Consider the following 18,957-nt stretch of genomic DNA (forward strand, 5'->3'; position numbering starts at 1 on the left):
ATAGAACAACACGGACCTCCGCCTTTAAAAGAAAGGAAGAATTGGCTCAAAAGACAAGCATCCAAGCCAAAAATTACAGCAATGACATTTCACGAAAAAAAAAAAAACACTTGACAGCTGGCCGAGTGGAATACTGGAGGGCTTTTTGGCGGGAGGCGGGAACGGGACAGTTGCTTTCTTCATTGAATAATCTAAATAATTAATACGAAGTGGTGTTTTGTGGTTAATGATCGCATTAAGTTAGTCGGAAGACATTCGCGAGTGTTATTATATTGGAGTATTCAATAAACAAAGTGTATCTGCCTATTTTCGCTTCGTGTCAGGAAGCCGCTTCATAACTCAAAAGTTTATGCGGACTTTTGAGTTAATTCGTTTGGGGTTCGGAGTAGGAGTCTACTCCGAGGGTGGGGGCTTAGGTTTCATCATCATCACCTTTCATCATTTCATTAATCATCAAGAAAAAAAATACGTCAGACATGGCTGTATGGGCATAGTTCCCTTTGCCTTACCCTTCGGGGAAAACCAAACCAAAAAAAAAAAATGGAATACTGGAGAATTTGATAGCGTCGACTTTTTTCCTGTTTCCTATCTTATCTTACGTCAGTATTATTAGAAACCCATCCAGTTGTGTAACCTCGTGTTTACAAATCGGGCAATGTGAGTTATGCGTGCTCTATTCAGGCCGCTCGTTGCGTTTCGGAAGGTACTGCAGCCGAACGCGACTGTTCAGTTTAGGCACCCGTTTACAACAGGTAGGACGCCTGGTTTGTACACGGAATTACATAAAAATAATACGGAAGAACCTTGCTCTAAGTATATATTGGCCGCTTGCCAATTTTAGATGCTTACAGAATTATTTAATATATATACCGTTTATTCTTTAGCACTAGTGTGGAGAGCAATGGAAGATAAAGAAGCTTTGAAGAAAAAGTTGACGCCGTTGCAATATCATGTTACTCAAGAAGCCGGTACTGAACGACCCTTTACAGGTAAAATATATATAGTGTGTATATTGTTTTTGTATTAGCTTTTTTGATAATTATCTGAAATAACCTAATAATTTAATTATAGAATATAAAACAATTACTTGTTTCCTCATAAACTTGATGGTAACTGAATTAGTGAGCTATACAGTTTTCAATTGTATTTTCTCATAACATGGGTAATATAGAATGTTTTTATTTCAGGATGTTATAATAAGTTTTATGAAGAAGGGCTGTATGTATGTGTTGTGTGTAGACAACCATTATTCAGTTCAAAAACAAAGTATGACTCGGGCTGTGGTTGGCCTGCATTCAATGATGTGCTAGCCAAGGAGAAGGTCACTCTACACCAGGATACTAGTGCAGGTATGTGCTAACATGTAACTCGTAATTTTCTGAGTGGTTTCCTCTTGTGACTTAAAATTGAATACCTAAAACTAACTTGTGGAAACAATGTTAAAATTTGTGATGAATATTGTATATTTTAATAGCATGGGTGATGAACTACGACTTATAAAAGTGTATATATTAACAAACCTGAATAGGATATAATATAATTTTCTACATTACAATTTGTAACACCATCAATACTTTTGTAAAACATTGCTATTCTAATCTTGCAGTTAGTCTATAGTTCTCAATACAGAACCAAACCATGCAGAACACATTTTCAATGCCATTGAATAATAGTCTATTCATAGAGAGACTGGGCATTAATGTACACAAGGTCTCAATTGATGGCCTCTCACCTGATTCCTTCTACTGTCAACATCCCTTGCCCCCATTCTGATAGTGACTATTGAAGTGTGGCTGAGAAATTTAAGTTGCAATATATTATTCATATACCTATCTGGATGTGGATAATACTTTTTATGATTGGATTGTATAACATTATGTCTTATCTGCATATTTATCTTTGGGGCTAAGTTCTCATCTCAACTGTATTTCAAAAGTCAATTCATTATCATTCAAGTGGGCTCTTACCATGCAAATCATGTACCTACTACTTACAACTGTGAGCCTCAAGTTAATGATAAGGTGAAACTAAACAGAATTATATCTTTTGCCATTAACATACTTTTTAAATCTTCATAAGATAGTAATTAAAAACACTTGTTGCTTGTGGCTCATAGTTATTCATTATTTCACCATGTGTTCATTATTCATTGCCCTTGATTTGTTACTTCATATGGAAGCACAATGCTACCCCCAAGTTGGCCATTATAAGCATTTTATTACACAGTAGTGACCTTCAACTTGATTCTTGAACATGAACCAGTTAGTGTTATACACAGTAATATTTTTATGTAGTGCATTGTAATAAGACACTGATTGCATGCTGCTTTGCTGATCGTAAAATTGTGGTTTTATATTGCATAGTTGTTAGACGACCATACCTAATGTAGTTTATATCTTTGTTATTATTCTACTTTAAAACTGAAACTACTTAATTTCTATAATTTCCTAATAGAAATACCTGTCACATTTGAAGTACACTAAATAATAGTACTTGAATACTATAAGCAGCTGCTTATTTGCGTATGTCTGCATGAGCTTGCCAGTTTGTGAATATTTAATTCATTTAATCATTTAAAGAAAAAGATTCGGATAAAAGTTATTATTTAGAGATTATTTTTATCCCATCTTACTACCCTTAAAAAGATTTATTTGTAAATTGTGATGTATATGTTATTTTGTAAAACCCTGTTTAACCAGTTCTGCATTACTTTTTATGCAGTAGATCCACTTTTAAAATCTTGGTGTCGGGATTTTGGTGCTAATGTATTTTTTTATCTTTTTCTGTCTGTCTTTCCTGTACCTTTGACCATCCTCCGATTCAATCCTGACTCTCCACGAAACGTAAGTCGGCCGTTGATTGGTAAAATTATATTTATTTATATGTTTAAATGCTGTTCTTTATGCTTTATTTATTCACTTTATGATGTGTCACTTGTTTTTGTGTGATGCTATTCACATGATATTCACCGCGCACTTTATGTTTATTACGCTATTTTACGAAATATTTATGATGTTCAATATTCTGGTTGGACGGTCACAAACAATACACTTTGTAACAAATAATGTTTTTTATCGTGTATCGTATCATTCGCTAACTCTACTTACACGCCTTTAACATGATGTCACTTTAACCATTGTGGAATGCGCATGAAAATAATTTGCATTTGTCCTCACTCCCTGATCTGCCCTGTCCGCCTTGACCTGTCCCGCTCCTTCTGGATGCTGCCGGCGGTGACGACGCCGCGGGTCTACGAAAACGGGTCTGCGCGGGTCTCATCCAACAATCTACGAAAATCATTTCGGAAAACGCTCACGGCATCACCCATTTTTATGTGATATATGTAAATAAATTGCTTATTTGGTGAATGGACATGGTGTGTCAAAAGTTGGAGCAAATATATTACTGGTTTTAACACGGCCAGGTTTGGTGCGAACTGAGGTGCGATGCTCCAAGTGCACGGCTCACCTCGGACATGTGTTCGATGACGGGCCGGCGCCCACCAAGAAACGTTTTTGCATTAATTCCGCGTCGATGGACTTCATACCGGCAGAAGAAAGGAATGACTAACGGGTCTCTGTAATAAACTTTGTTGTCGACTAGTTTAAGTGCAAAAATCTAATTAATTGAGGGGATTACATGAGAATTGGATGTGGTAGCTGCAAATGGAGTATTAAAGGAGTTGTGAATTCATAAATGAATAAATAGTAATTTGTCGGAGAGTCTAACAAAAATTTTGATTTTCTTGTATTTTTATCAGCTATATTATATTAACGACTAAGGCAGATGTGGCTGTGTATCCATAATCAGAAATTAAGTGTGTATCTGAATGGCGGGTGTAATGTTACGACTCAGTATGAAATAACAATGGGTCTAATCTTCACCTTAAAAATTGCTAGACAACGTGAGCCGCGAACCAGAGGTCTTGATGTTTTTGTTTCAAAATTACTCATTATCCATTTCTTAGATTAAAGTTCTGTTTGTGGAGCTAAGTATAATAACTACGGTAGTGTATCCAAATGTAAACAATTCGTACTTCGTTGTCTTAGTTCAGAAACAGAAATTCACCTGGGGTTCTTACGTCGTTGGCGGTTTATGCTGATTCATAATATTACATTCTCCATTCTGATCTAAATTAATCTTTGCTGATACAGCCTAGACTGTTTGCATACAATTAATTATAAATTTTGGCATAAGCAGTATTGTTTCAGAACTTTCAAGATACCTATAGAAAAGAAAAAATTAAATTAACTTAATCTCATAATTATGTGAGTAGTTCTTCTAATAATGTTACTGTTCATGTGGCCTTAATAACAAGATAGCTTGTGTAGAAGCGTTTGCATTTTTATGTATAATTAACTAGAGTAAATAACGCTAGCTAGACTTAACTTACAGTTACCAAACCGAGTCATTGTTGTTTATTTTTAATTTGTTTAATTTATTTAAATTGTAATATTTTTTGTAATAGTCAACACATGCAGTACAAACATTGTAAGTTTGAACATCTTGTAGCTTGATATTAAATATAAATATTTTGTGTACATATGTTTTAAATTTTCTGACCCTTTTTACATTACGGAAGGGTGGGTGATAACACCCTATCCGCCCGCACCCTGTCCGCGCTTTATAGTGCGGACTACAGATAAAAAATTCGCAATAAAACCATAAAATACTGATGGTGAGTCTTTTATTATAGTATGGTTGTAATTTACATGCACAAGTTGCTCATACATGGCACTGGTGGTTTACAACTGTCAAAAAATCATGAAAAAATGTTCTAACCGTTTTAAATGTCTTGTACAATAACCTATTACATTTATTAATACAGTTTCAACTTACACTACATACATAATTACAGTTACTTTCTCAACATATTCTAATGCATATTCAAATTCATGATCACATAGTTAATACACTTCTTACAATATTTTAGTTTGTAGATACTGAATAAGTTTGTTCAAGCTCTCTTGAAGATTTGGCTACTTTTTTACATATTTTCTACAATATTGCACGATTATTTTTGTAATGGTTGGTGCAGATTCGAATGTTAGTGCACTAATATTGTATAGGCCAGTGATTTTAGATAGGAAAACAAAATTATTAGGCCGTTTCTAGAATATATTTCTTTGTAAGAACGATGTATTTTATAAATTATAGATAACACATTCTTTCAAGTCTCGTCTTTGTTATCTCGACAGTTGCTGGTTATCCAAATACACGTTATCTACATACTTTGCGTATAAATCCAGGACTAAGGTGACATAGTTAATTATACTGTTTTGTCGATAGTCTATCGAGACTACAGCTTCATTACATCATCAATAGTTTCTTATAGTTGCTTGCAATAGTATTTCGATATAATAAACTGTTTCAAAGATGATGACACTCAAAATTCTGACTTCAATTGCAGTGGTAAATAAATCTTTATAAGTACAGCAAAATCGGAAACAGTTAACAGAGATATTTTACGAGGGGAGGTCAAAAAGTTCGCGGAATGGAGGGGTTGGAGGGGGTTGGTTTGCTCGTACAGGTAGCCGCTAGTTGCACACCTCATTAACAGTATATGTACCAAGTTTGAAGCAAATCGGGTCATTAACGTTTGAACTATCGACCAGCAAACAAGTGAATCGGGAAGAACTCAGCGAATATGGAGAAAATTGAACACCGCGCCGTCATTAAGTTCCTCACCAAGCAAGGAAAATCCGCTCAGACGATTTTTCAAGAGCTGTTAGCAGTTTACGCGGACTCTGCCCCTGGTAAAACCATGGTTTACAAGTGGCATAGTCTTTTCAAGCAAGGAAGAGAGTCGATTGAAGATGACCCCCGCTCCGGACGGCCCATTGAGGCCACCACACCGGAAATCATCGAAAAAGTAGAGAAACTTGTATTAGAAGATACCCGCTTGAAGAAGAAGCAGCTTGCAGCAATGGTCGGTGTATCCGAAACAAGTATTTTAAATATCCTACATCAACATCTTGGGATGACTAAGGTCAGCGCAAGATGGGTTCCAAGAATGCTCACGCCACTTCAAAAAAGCGAGCGTGTCGAGTGTTCTCGCCAGTTTTTAGAGCTCTGTGGAGAGAATAAGGAAGAAGTTATGGCCCGGATTGTTACTGGAGATGAAACCTGGGTTCACCACTATGAACCTGAGTCGAAGCAAGAGTCGATGCAGTGGCATAAAAAAGGCACACCTCCTCCAAAGAAGTTTAAGGTGTCACAATCGGCCGGAAAGATCATGGCCACTATTTTTTGGGATACAGAAGGCATTTTGCTGATTGATTATAAAGATCGTGGTGTGACTATAACGGGACATTACTACGCTTCTTTACTGGATAGATTGAAAGAGGCTGTCAAGGAAAAAAGAAGAGGAAAGCTGTCAAGAGGTGTGCTCCTTTTGCACGACAACGCACCCGTCCACACGTGCCATGTTGCGACGGCTGCCATTCACCGATGCGGGTTCGAAAAATTAAACCACCCGCCTTACAGTCCAGACTTGGCCCCCAGCGATTATTATTTGTTCCCAAAAATTAAAAAGGAACTGCGTGGACGAAAATTTGGCGATGATGAAGAAGTCAAGTCTGCAATTTCGGCCTATTTTGACAGCAAAGAGAAATCTTTTTTTTTATGATGGAATAAACAAATTATTTGATAGATCCGGAAAATGTGTTAAGGTTAAGGGAGAATATATTGAAAAGGAAAAATAGTTTCGTGTTTAATTTCGACCCCCTTCCCCCTCATTCCGCGAACTTTTTGACCTCCCCTCGTACACTGGTTTGCTGCCTCAACTAAATCATGTCCCAACATTATATTTGTATGAATAAATACATAACAAGACAACATTGCACCAACCTGGAACAACTGCACGGCGTACATAGCTTTAATTGGTCACTTCATATTGTCAAAGAGTAAACTACACGTTTCTAACTTGTGTCTGTACAATATATAGCAGGCGAGCCTCTACCATATCGTCACGTCGTCACCATGTCATATCACCCTCATATACCACTAAACATTCACTCCCGCACTCACGCGATAAAATAATAGTGAATACATGTCATCAAATACAAATAAACCATATTTAACAGCGTCTGTCGGCACAACCTACACATTAAAAGCAGAGAGACAATAAATCAAATCTTAAATATAAAATACTTTTGTATTTAATAAAAATAACCGAAGTAACACCAGTTAAAGTACTGAGCTCTAGCTACATTCTAATATTGTCGATATTGTAATGCGAGATGATTATTATCATATAACTATTGTTATTATAAAATAATGTAATTATTTAACACAAAAACTTATTTGTATTTTTGTGCTATATATTTTATGATAATTATTTTCTTCTATTTCGAAATATAATTAATCCAATAGACTTTGTAAACTTAATACTAAGTAAATGCTTCACTTTCATGACTAACAATAAAATAATGGTATAATTAAAATAAGTAATTTTCATAATGCATTATTGCTATCAACACAAGAAATATCGAAACAACAAAAATGAGTCAAAATACAATGAAATATAACTGAATAAAAATGACTAAATTCTGAAATAATGAACTCGATTAATAATAATAAATAATCTCATAATCAAAATACATAATCCAATCATAAGCATTAAGCGATTTTTTAATAAATTAACAGTTAAATACATAAAACTATCACTAACTACGTAGTAACTATCGTAAGCAAGTAAGCAGTAAAAGCCAACTGTCACAAATTAATACGTAATTTAAATTAATACACAATGACAATATCGACTGATCAACTATTCAGTCATTTTTGTAATCGTAATTCTTAATAAACTTGTTTCATGTAATCATGATTCAAATAATTAAAATCCTCAAGCACTCTTTCATCTGTCATAAACTGATCGTTCGCATCAACCGTTATTGCTAGACCCACGAGCACGCCGCCGCCCCGGCCAGCCAGCGCGCGGCTCGAGCCTCTCTATTGATGTGTTTCTGGCTACCTCCTGCCGGTCAGCTACCGTATCTACTACCATCACAGTCACAGTGAATAAGCTTGAACTGGTACTAACGTAACAGAACTACGGTATTCTACTATTTATACTTTACAAGATCTCCTAATTAACTGCCAGTCTTCGTTTGCAGCTAGATTATTTCGTAACTTCATTATTCGTACCTAAAGTCTACTATCTACATCCTATCCTCCTTAAGGCGCTACAGTAGAACGAAACACGTCAATAAGAGATTACGTTACTATTAAGAATAAATAACGCTATTACACGACACTACACGATTTACAATTACTGGACTGGACTGCACTTTAACCAATCTTTTGTAAAAATATGATCACATCTTTTGTTCCTTCGGCTGCCTTTCTCGTCAATATATATAATTATGTCAATATTATTCTGTGTAACTTTACACAAGTCATCTCTCATTAGTTGTTTCCTAAAGTATGTGCTCTTTACATGAGTGTACATATTTTAATAGCAGGTAAAGCACTTCAATCACACCAAGTCAGGAGCACTTGAACGTATAGGAGAACCGAGAGAGAACACGTAGCTTAAATTGGAAGTAGTCATGTCGTGGTAGTAATAGTAATGTAGTGTACGAGTAAAATGGAGTGTATGTACGTACTCGCGTACGTGTAGTAGGCACTGAGCACGCTAGTCGCGCGCGGGCGCCACCGGCGCCGGTGGCCTGCGCTAATGTCCTTTAGCCGCCTCTTTCGCTGCCATGATCAGGGGAGTCAGCGACGCTAATGGCCGCGCCATCTTGAGGAACGGATGCTGTAACAAAGACACGTCAAATCAAGTAACAGTTATGTCGTCGTAAATGTTAAGATGGTTGATCGCGCATTTCCTAAAAGTATCTCTAGTTATAATTGCGCTCTTTTACTTATTTTTAGTCCCGATTCATGGAGCCCCATGAGCTGACAAGTTGTTGTTCAAGTTGGTCGGGACTTGTTAGACCGGTTATTATTGTCATAGTGTTCGTAACCATAATAATAGTACCTTGAGGAGATCAAGCGCAGTGGCGCGTCTCTCGACGTCCACTTCGAGGCACTGGTCGAGGAAATCCTGGAAGACGGTGCTGAGCTTCTCCTTGTCCTTGATGTCGGGCTTGCCATTCGTTGCGATCAAGTACAGCGCTCTTAGGGGATTCTCGTTTAAGTACGGCGGCTCGCCTTCTATCATTTCTATCGCCATTATGCCTAGTGACCATACATCCACCTGCAAGAAAGACATTTATGAGAAATTCGAATGAAGACTTCCAACTTTCTTTTCTCGCTTACAATATAAAACAAATAGGTACCGACCGCCAGTCAGTCTTATAAGCCATTTCGTCTGATGAGTATTTTAGCCAAAAATATAATTATCTCTTGTTAGCTTACCTTTGGACCATATTGCTTTCTCGTAACTACTTCAGGTGCCATCCAATAAGGCGTGCCTACCATCGTCGTCCGTTTATTCTGCTCGGGAGATATTTGCGCACAGAAGCCAAAGTCAGCTGCAAATAAAAATAATTTGTTATATCCTTATTATAATTCAGAAAACGTTTTCTAAAGAAAAAATACAATAGCCTAAAAATTATTACTTCAAAGGCTCTAAAGCCATTTCAAGGATGTAATTCACTCTCCTAGTCTTGGCTAAGATGCAATTTGGTGGGTATTCCTGACGTAATTCTGATCCACTTAAATAAGATAGCAAGTGAAACTACTAGAGAAATACGCGATTTCGTTGCAGAATGTCGCTTTCGCAAAATGCAAAAGTACGTTTATGTAATTATGTATACAGATTGGAATATATATACCTACTTTTTATGTAAGGGTCATTAAATGAAAGAATAGTCTACGTACGCTAGAATGCAAAAAACTCACTAAGTTTGACTTGTCCGTCGAGTCCGAGCAAGATGTTGTCGGACTTGATGTCGCGGTGTATGACATGGTTGGTGTGCAGGAAGTGCAGCGCCTGCAGCACCTCGCGGCACACGGCGGCGATCTGCCCCTCGTCCATGCACGTCTCCGTCACCACGTCCGTCAGCGACCCGCCCGCTAGGTACTCCATCACCACCCATAGCTCCTGGACATTTAAGTTCATTTTTCATACACTAGCGAAGATCACTGATACTCTCGTGAGAAAGCTGCTAGTCGCATTTCGACTTACCTCATTGACAAGGTAGCTGTCGAGGTAATTGACGACGTTGTTGTGCTTGTTCTCCCGCATGACGAGGATCTCGTTAATGATCAACTCCTTCTTGGGCTGCTGGCTCAGGTTCATCTGCTTGATCGCCACCTCCATGCCCGTGGAGGTTTCGATCGCCGTATACACTGTTCCTGATGCACTGCACACACAAGTAATATATTAATATTGTTTTATAGAGCAATGCTCGGAGTACAGTGTATTAAATATAAACAAGAAACACACTTCACCATAGTTATGTAGCTAAAGATTTTGCTTTGATATATCTAAGTAATATTTAGTGGATGTGGCTTACCCTTGACCAATTTTCTCCATTTTAGTATATTTTCTATTAGGGTCACCAACGCTTACAATAGTCCTTAATTTTTCTAAGATTTCTTCGTCAGTCATCTTTTTCTTTCTTTGTTGTTGACCCGTTGCTCTCCTAAAAGAAACAAGTTTTAATGTAAATCTAACTTAAAACCATTTAAAAATGGTTGCAGATGGTATTTATTTGACTTTTAAAACGTCAGAACCAAATTTTGTAATGTAAGGTTGATTTGGTAATTCTGGTGGTTGCTACCAGATGTCAAGGTACAAGCCGTACAAGGCCTCTGACATGGGTCATGAAAAGATATAAGTTATATGTGGGATATATGAAAGTGTAGGTAAGAGAAAGTTGAACGCGTAAGACAGGTACGCGAGACAAAGATGCAGGATCCGTGTGTGAAAGAGAAAAGAAACGCGTGAAGACAGATACGATTGAACAGAGTAGAAGAGCGAGAGGTATGAGTGACGGAGACAGAAGATAAGGTAACGATGACGTATTTTTCTAATTAGAATATTTAAGTGATATTTCTGTGCTACTTATATAAAGACAATATAATAATTAAATGCTAGTTAGGTACCCGGTTTCGGTGTTGGTGTTTGCGCCGTTAGCCGGCGGCACGTGCGGCGCGTGCTGTACGTGCGGCGCGTGCGGCGCGAGGGGCGCGTGCGGCGGCGGCGTGTGCGGCGGCGCGGGGTTCTTGTTGCGGTCCAGCACGGCCGCGCCCGGCGCCTCCGCGCGGCTGCATATCTGGGACACTCATATTGGGTTAATCACATTTGTTACCAAACATAAGGTGTAATAAAAATATGTACGATGTCACATTCTAACTAATCTTGTTTATCAATTATGTTACAGTATTTGCTTTGAAAGGAGGCATCTTACACGTGTTTAAAATGCGATAGCTAGTCAATTATGTAGGTACACATAATAAGTAAATGTTACTTCTGTATCAATTTCTCAACACAAAGTGATATTATGACAATATCACACTTCTGTAACTGTAAAAATTCACACTTTCTAGTTACATTTTGTCCAATTATGTAAGCACAAGTATTGTGCTTACACAATGACCGATCAGCTTCGAGTGGTTAGAGTGGTTCAAACTGTATGTAGTTGAGGGCTAATTTGTTAATATTGTACAGTATGGTCTCCGTTCGGTGCAATTGATGAAATTAACCATTAAGAGCTTTGTAATAGTTTAATTTACCGAATGTGTGGTGAGCGCTGGGTGAGGCACATGTGGCGGGGACGCGGGCGCAGGCGCCGGCCGCGGCGGCGGCGCCTCTTCCTCTTCTATTGGTTTCGTATACTGCAATAAAGAAAGCTAATGAAACAATACACAAACAGTTTTCTCCTGCATGCAGTTTCGATTTTTTTTAATAATATTATTTCGTTTTAAGTTTACGCGGTTATTATCATAATTAAAGCACATAGTAACGGTTCTACCTACTCCACTCCAATCTCATCAGTCATCCCGTGATCATGGCACTTGCAACAGTGTCGAAATATCGGGAGTCTCATATCTCCATTTAAACGCGCTCCGTGGTCCAGTGGTTGAGCGTTGTGCTCACGATCTGGAGGTCCTGGGTTCGATTCCCAGTGGGGACATATCACAAAAATTACTTTGTGGTCCCTAGTTTGGTTAGGACATTACAGGCTGATCACCTGATTGTCCGAAAGTAAGACGATCCGTGCTTCGGAAGGCACGTTAAGCCGTTGGTCCCGGTTACTACTTACTGTGTAAGTACGTAGTCGTTATAAATGAGTCATGTCAGGGGCCTTTGGCGGCTCAATAGTAACCCTGACACCAGGGTTGATGAGGTTGGTAATTCGCCTCACAACCCACACGATAGAAGAAGAAGAATTTAAACGCGGTAAGAACCCGTTACTATGTGCTTTAATTATATTATTTCGTGTTTGACCGCAATCTCAGCTGATGGTAAGTGACGATGTGGTCTAGGGTGGATCCCGCTTACCTAACAAATGCTTATTCACTCTAGCCTTAAAGGCTCCCAGATTATAACGAGTTGGAAAAACGGACGACGGCAGAAAGTTAAAAGTCCTTCGCTGTTCGCATTGTTCGGACCACGAACAAAATATAAAAATATCTATGGTTTTGTTACTATTAAAAAGGTAGTGTCATAGACAAATAGTTGACTTCCTTCTTAGCATCAAAAATGGATGCATACATATTTCATATTTTCTTGTGTTAAATTAATTAATTCAACGAATATTAAAAACATGTTGATTTATAAAACATTAATAATAAAAGTGTAAAATGTGAATTAGTGAAAAACCAATAAACTTTAAAATATTTCTTTATGTGGTCGTTTAATTACCAGCACACCACTCAACCAACACATCTAGAACGCCACACGCATCAAAAAGGAAGAGGAGAAACATTTCGTGCGGATTGGTGGTATATCCACAACACAAGAATGAATGAATTAACTGAAGTTGTATAAAAGACCGACAGACAAGCTACCCTTCGTCTGCGGTGTAAACTATGCGATTATCCTAAAAAGCAGGATTTGTGAATATTCATATTTAATTGTCATATAAACACTAAATATCTCCCTAGCGTTATCCTGTTTTCACGGGATCCGCCTGAAAATATTCAGGTTAGGTAAACCTTGACAGGTCTGGTGTTTTACAGAAACGACTGCATGTGTGACCTTCCAACCAGCGACGGGAAATCGGCCCAACACAGTTGTTTAATTGAGGCCCGCACTAGATTCGAACGAGCATCCTCGCAGTGAGAGTCCAGCGTTCTTCCAACTGGGCTACCACAGATCTCACATTATATACTATACATTATAAATACTATATGACTTTTGTACGGACAATCAGATTTGTAACTTACAATACTCTTGGTACGGTCGGGACGTGACGGTGGCGGCGGAGGGGGCTCGGGGTGCTCTGTATCCGTGGGCGTCGATGATGAAGGACTACTGGAGGACACTCGTGACACGGATGACCCTGTTTCACAATACAGTTATTCTTATATTCATTACTCAATTAACACTAACAATGGGTTATAAAATTTGTAAAACAAAGTTTGAAAGACATAATAAGTAGACTTTTATCATGTAAGGAGATTTTTGAAGATCGCCACATTGAAGAAATTCCCCTAAAAAAGCAATATTGCTTTTCAGATATGTTGGTTTGATGTGGGTTTTCTAGATCCCAAGTAGACTTAAACATCAAGTTCATATTTTTGCAGACTTTATAAAAGAACAACTTACCTGAATGCGTAGTGTGCATCTGCGCGGAGGTCATATACTTAGAGGGCGGGGGCTGCGTGGCTGAAGCGTCGTACCACTTGAGCACGTCGAGCACGGCCTGCGGGTTGCTTTTCTGCTCCTGCTTGCTGATGTTGGACGCCATCAGCAGCCGCGCCCACGCCTCTGGCATGCCCTGCACGGACACAGCGCGTTAACAGCCACACAGTTCCCAAAGTTTGTATAGCGTAGTAAGTATAAGTGCGCGACGGCGTTATAATCTATTCAATGTTTATCGCTTTTAGAATATTATTATTTACCTCATTTATACAGAACTTGTTACGGTGGTTTTTTATATTGAGTAAAGAATATAATAATGAATAAACCTCAATGGTAATGTAGTCTGTACATGTTGAAATGAATATTTGGCAAGTATTTAATTTTATCTTAAATAAAGGAAAATCAGCCAGCATAAAAATAAACCAGCAGCAACACCTGATCAGTAATTAAATCAAGGATTATCAGCAATATTTGGTCAGCTTTATAAAATATGCATTAACAAAATAATGCAAAATTATTATTCATTCAGCAGGATTATACAATCAGTGAGCATAATAACAGAAATAGAGAAAGCTGTAATGGGAGACAGCAAGAGAGATAAGTAGTAAGATGGAAGGAGAAATACTAAAAGAGGAGAGACTAAAATGTCTGAAAAGATGAAATGGGGTGACATTAAATGACACTAAATTGACTAAAATGTCAGCCATATTATTCTCTCTTTTTCCTGGTAACTCTCTATCCATCTCTTTTTCTATCTAAGTGTGGGCCGACCTATATCATGTTCCTTGCTAATTTACTTATTTTAGAAACAGCTCATGTTGGGTGTTATTTAAACAGACATCGATTTTAATAGCGTTATTTTTGTCGTCTAAAAATCTACCTTGGACTTTAAATTAATAATTCAGTCAGCGTATCTATAAAAACACTATATTAGTCGCTATATATGTTCAATTACTGTAATTACATCTCAGCATGGCAGTTATTATTATTTCATATATAACTGGAGAATTCTTCTTACATATTTGTAACATAGATTCAAACAGTAACCCTCTAAAAATTTTATGTACAACACCTAAAACGTGATTGTTTACACATGTAATTTAATAACTCGGCATGTGTTTGTAGTGAAGGGAAAATAGAGATGTTGGTGAGTTGTAAAATTCGTAATTAAGTGGTGATGTGTTAATCAGTAAGAGAAGACTAGTTTAAATAATTCTTATGATTTACTTGATACTGTCTTTGGAACATTTAGGTGGAGTTTTAAAGAAGACAAATTAATATAATGGAAGCTTCCTCATTTTCCCATTGCGTAGTTATAAAATCAGAGGTTGGATTGGATTCCATGGCCGAAAAATGTATTATATCAATATTTATTTAATTTGCTCACAGAGTATTTTTTTGGATCTGTCCAAAGCATGTGTCTTGCTGACCAATTTAAATATTTTGCTCACCACTTGAGGCAGCTCAATTTACATATTGCAAAATACATTTTTATTTTGCTGACAGTTGAAATGATAATCCTTTGTACCCATACTACATATAAAAAAAATGTTTTCACTAATACTTAGGAGAAACTAAATTATGATAAATTCATGCAGGAAGCTATTACAATTGTTATTTTTTGTTTCTTAGTGTTCCTAATCAGTTTTTAAAGGAAAATTTGCAATGTCAAATTGTATTTATGTAACAGTAATTTTTTTCTGCCAATCACATTTCAGCCCATGAACTGCTAAAGCTTATAACATTAATTGCAAATTAGTATTATCAAACGGCCAACAAATATTATATAGTCTAAAATCAAAATGTTTCAATTCAATTCAATTTTTTGAAGTATGGATGTCATCTTTGACAAAAAATGTTTCAAAAGTTTAGGATATTATTATAACATGAAATTCTGCGCTCGCGCCATGAGTTCCGCGACGCGTATTATATTGAGCAATTCAACCAGCCATTCGACGTTTAGACACATAGATAGCATTCGTTAAGTACATTGATACCTATGCCGCCTGTGCTGTGACTTAAATTCAATACAGATACATAATATTTATAATACAACTAGGCATGCCAACGTGGATCAGTACTTTTATAGGAAATTTAAGTAATGAAACAAAATTTGTAAAAAAGTAAACAAATAGGGAAGCCACAAAGTTAAATAGGAGATATTATAGTATGTTTCCATATTATGAAAACGAGTTATCTTTTATAATATGAAAACATATGGAACAAATATTGTAAGCTATTACTTACTGTCATAGGCAGCTTGAAACAAAAGCGGTAATACATGGAACTCAATCACATGGTTAATAATTACAACTGTAATGACTAGTCATTGTCAAGTTAACAATTCATTAAACATGAACCACTACATCTAAACAATTTCGCCACAGTATCTTACATGACGATTCCTAAAGGATATGGAGCTATTTCCATCAACATTCCATAAATACCTTTCTCATTACCCGACTGTGTTTTATTCAGTAAAAGTATGAGTTATTATTATATCTAAATTTACATTCACTAAAAGTAAACATGCTTCCATTATACTCGTCATTTAGCTAAATATAGACGATGTAAGAATCTGTGTAAGTTATGAAGTTTATTCATTGCCATGTAGCCAAAAAATAGAAGTCTCATCTTCTACAGTTATGTTCAACTTTGCAATGAATTTATAAATTCAATAGGTACCACAACATGCTACACCATTACATATTTTTTTTTGTTTAAACTAAGTTATATAAGTTAAATAGTTTTAAAAATAAACATTAATTTAAAAAAAATGTCTCAAAACAGAATCAGTGATACTTGTGTTCTTCTCTGCTTAATATAAAGCAAACTATAAGCTGTAAGGCATTGTGTAGGCAGGAAGCTAGTGTAAATAAGCAGCTTAACAGATTTGACTGCTTCATGGTCACAACACATACAGCAATAAAAAAATATTTTTGTAGGTTGTTTGCCAGTGTTAAATAAAATTGATCCGCAAAGATATTATTATTGTAAACAACAAATTGAAATTCTGAGTTATAAAGTCATATAGGTGTAATCTAGGCTTTAATAAACATAGTAGTACCTACTAACACCTAACTAAATATACCTCCTTCAAAAATACAGTAGAGAACTGGTCTTGAGGTATTCCATTATTATCCAGAATATGCTCTACTATGGGTGTAGGTATACAAGGGTTGAAACAGTGATATTCAAGCAAGTGAAATGTGTCATGGGTTTTCCCAGTACAAAACATTGCTCTTTTTTAGTAATTCTACTGAAATTAATGGATTCACTGGTCAAACTGCCCAAAATACAAATTACTGTTTAAAATAATACAACTTACTGTAAATTCTCCTGTCACTGCATCAAATCCCACATGCACAGTATGTTCAAAATTTGTTGGATAGCTAATGTTGGGCTTGTTGTCATTATGTGCAGTACTTTTAGAACCTTTTATTTTAGCCTTTAAAGTCTTTTTCTTTCTGTCACCACCATCGTCAGGTTCTGTAAAATAATCATACTACATAAAAAAAGCATTCACCCATTGTTACAACTAATGAAAATATCAACACAACATTATTATGATTCTACTATTGTTCATAAGCTTATTAGAATATTCAGTTTTCAAATATGGGTACATGTCTATAAATGCTGTGAGTCTAAATATAAGCAGTATGTTACCTTTAGGTAGTGGCCTCATGTCCACCGACGCTACGGAGTCCCCGCGGTCAGTGGCACGGTTGCTGGTCAGGCGCACCGGCGGTGCAGGCGGTTTGTCCTCGTCGCTTGACATCCTGACGCTTTATATCCGTTCTAAATAAACACCAATATCCATTATTAACGAATATTCTACAACGCACACAAATACGTTTAAACAATGTAAACATAAAACTTGGAAAGCTAAAATTGGACATACTTCTCTAATAGCACTTCATATCCAAGTCCCATAGAGACGATTGTCAGTCGCTAATGAAAGGATTTCAGTTGGGTACTACTCGTTAGATCGAATAGCACGTATAGTAGTCCATTGTTACATGAAATGCCCTCATAGTAAGCCTATCAATGTTTGACAAAACGTAAAAGTAAACCACAATATTACTCATGGACGCGCCCCGCAAAGGTTTGCGTTTACGAGAAAGATACTCCTTAGAGGAACTTTTTCCCTTACCTGGATAGTTATAGATCTGGATGCTGTAAATAAGCAACAATAATGAAACTGATATCACATTTCAATTAATGTTAACACTTAAAATCAACAGAATTTTACAGAAATTATTAATTTAATCATTCACACACATGAAAGGAAAGCAGCGATGACTAGAGCCGCCATTACACTATGATTTAGTGATGTCTCCGTAAATTTTAAAAATCGATTACGAATTTAAGGTTAATTTATGACTGCTTTTCTGTTTTATCTAAAATAAAATCAAAAATATTATTTTAGATTCTATTCTATTCATAGTGAGAATACTACGAGAACAATGACAATACAGTCAATAGTTATATTTCTTCATATATTTTTTTCAGTATTTTCTCGATTGTAATGTGGACTTGTGGATCAATCGAAAGTACAACACTAATCTTTCTATCCGCAACTATTTCTATTGCAACCAGGCCAAAAATTAAAAAAAAGTAGTATCTTGTTTCTATCCACAGACCAAGTAGAGATGCTACGCATTAGACGGAAATGTTCCATAGTAAAAAAATTGCTCTGTGGAAACTGCTCTTATACAACATGACAGCTCTTTTTTTTTAAATTGAATTATTTGCCTTGGAATTTAATAGGTTTGGGTGGTAGAAATTTTAGCCTTTTTAAGCCTAAATTGCCTCCCCTTTTCACCCTCGTGATAAGATCTAATTATTTTCATTTGGAATGGGAATTTGAAATGAAATAGGTAGTGCTATTTATTAATTATTTTATTTTTTAATGGTTATGTTTTCTGGATCTCATGTACTCAGAGTAAATTCTTGCACAAATTTATGTCAGAGATTTTTTCGTAACAATCACATGCCTTCTTCGTCTAGGGCGTCGAGGAGTCGAGTAAATGGGTGCATCTGAAATAAGAAACACAAAATAAAAAAATAATAATAACCTCACAACAGCTCTAAATCGACAGAAACAAATAAACATCCTACTACGCCACACCCATACCTAGTCCATTCTGTCGATGGCATTTTTTATGGTGTGCTATCTGTAGATAAATATG

General features: G+C 36.5%; 2 protein-coding genes across 6 annotated transcripts; one reads left to right on the plus strand and one right to left on the minus strand.

Moving 5' to 3' along the window:
• The first annotated feature begins 547 nt into the window (after positions 1-547).
• LOC126381988 (methionine-R-sulfoxide reductase B1) lies at positions 548-4,541 on the plus strand. Of its 5 annotated transcripts, none has more exons than XM_050031640.1 (4): positions 548-764; positions 885-989; positions 1,188-1,349; positions 3,389-4,541. In XM_050031640.1, exons 1-4 carry the CDS (start codon positions 665-667, stop codon positions 3,568-3,570), a joined length of 549 nt encoding a protein of 182 aa, XP_049887597.1. In that variant the 5' UTR covers positions 548-664; the 3' UTR covers positions 3,571-4,541. The 5 variants fall into 5 exon arrangements, with proteins under 5 accessions (XP_049887597.1, XP_049887599.1, XP_049887598.1 ...); XM_050031642.1 differs by having other exon boundaries at positions 3,425-4,541; XM_050031641.1 differs by having other exon boundaries at positions 548-752.
• A 129-nt stretch (positions 4,542-4,670) lies between these two features.
• On the minus strand, positions 4,671-18,092 carry LOC126381987 (serine/threonine-protein kinase Pak). The gene is made up of 13 exons (XM_050031638.1): positions 17,919-18,092; positions 17,432-17,563; positions 17,094-17,254; positions 13,730-13,901; positions 13,348-13,463; positions 11,692-11,793; positions 11,062-11,231; positions 10,470-10,598; positions 10,139-10,316; positions 9,853-10,054; positions 9,367-9,482; positions 8,987-9,205; positions 4,671-8,761 (listed from the first exon to the last, which is right to left on the minus strand). The coding sequence occupies exons 2-13, from the start codon at positions 17,541-17,543 to the stop codon at positions 8,678-8,680; spliced, it is 1,761 nt and encodes a 586-aa protein (XP_049887595.1). The 5' UTR covers positions 17,544-17,563; positions 17,919-18,092; the 3' UTR covers positions 4,671-8,677.
• Between the last annotated feature and the right edge of the window lie 865 nt (positions 18,093-18,957).

This window comes from Pectinophora gossypiella, chromosome 3 (genome assembly GCF_024362695.1).
Source record: "Pectinophora gossypiella chromosome 3, ilPecGoss1.1, whole genome shotgun sequence".
NCBI classification, from domain to species: Eukaryota; Metazoa; Arthropoda; class Insecta; order Lepidoptera; family Gelechiidae; genus Pectinophora; species Pectinophora gossypiella.

Coding starts and splice junctions, on each gene's coding strand:
- LOC126381987 (XM_050031638.1), bottom strand. CDS start 17,543: ATGTCAAGCGACGAGGACAAACCGCCTGCACCGCCGGTGCGCCTGACC. Junction 10,317..10,469: donor ATGGAGAAAATTGGTCAAGG/GTAAGCCACATC, acceptor TTGTGTGTGCAG/TGCATCAGGAACAGTGTATA. Junction 9,483..9,852: donor CGACGGACAAGTCAAACTTA/GTGAGTTTTTTG, acceptor TTTTATTTGCAG/CTGACTTTGGCTTCTGTGCG.
- LOC126381988 (XM_050031640.1), top strand. CDS start 665: ATGCGTGCTCTATTCAGGCCGCTCGTTGCGTTTCGGAAGGTACTGCAG. Junction 990..1,187: donor TACTGAACGACCCTTTACAG/GTAAAATATATA, acceptor TTTTTATTTCAG/GATGTTATAATAAGTTTTAT. Junction 1,350..3,388: donor ACACCAGGATACTAGTGCAG/GTATGTGCTAAC, acceptor GTGTGTCAAAAG/TTGGAGCAAATATATTACTG.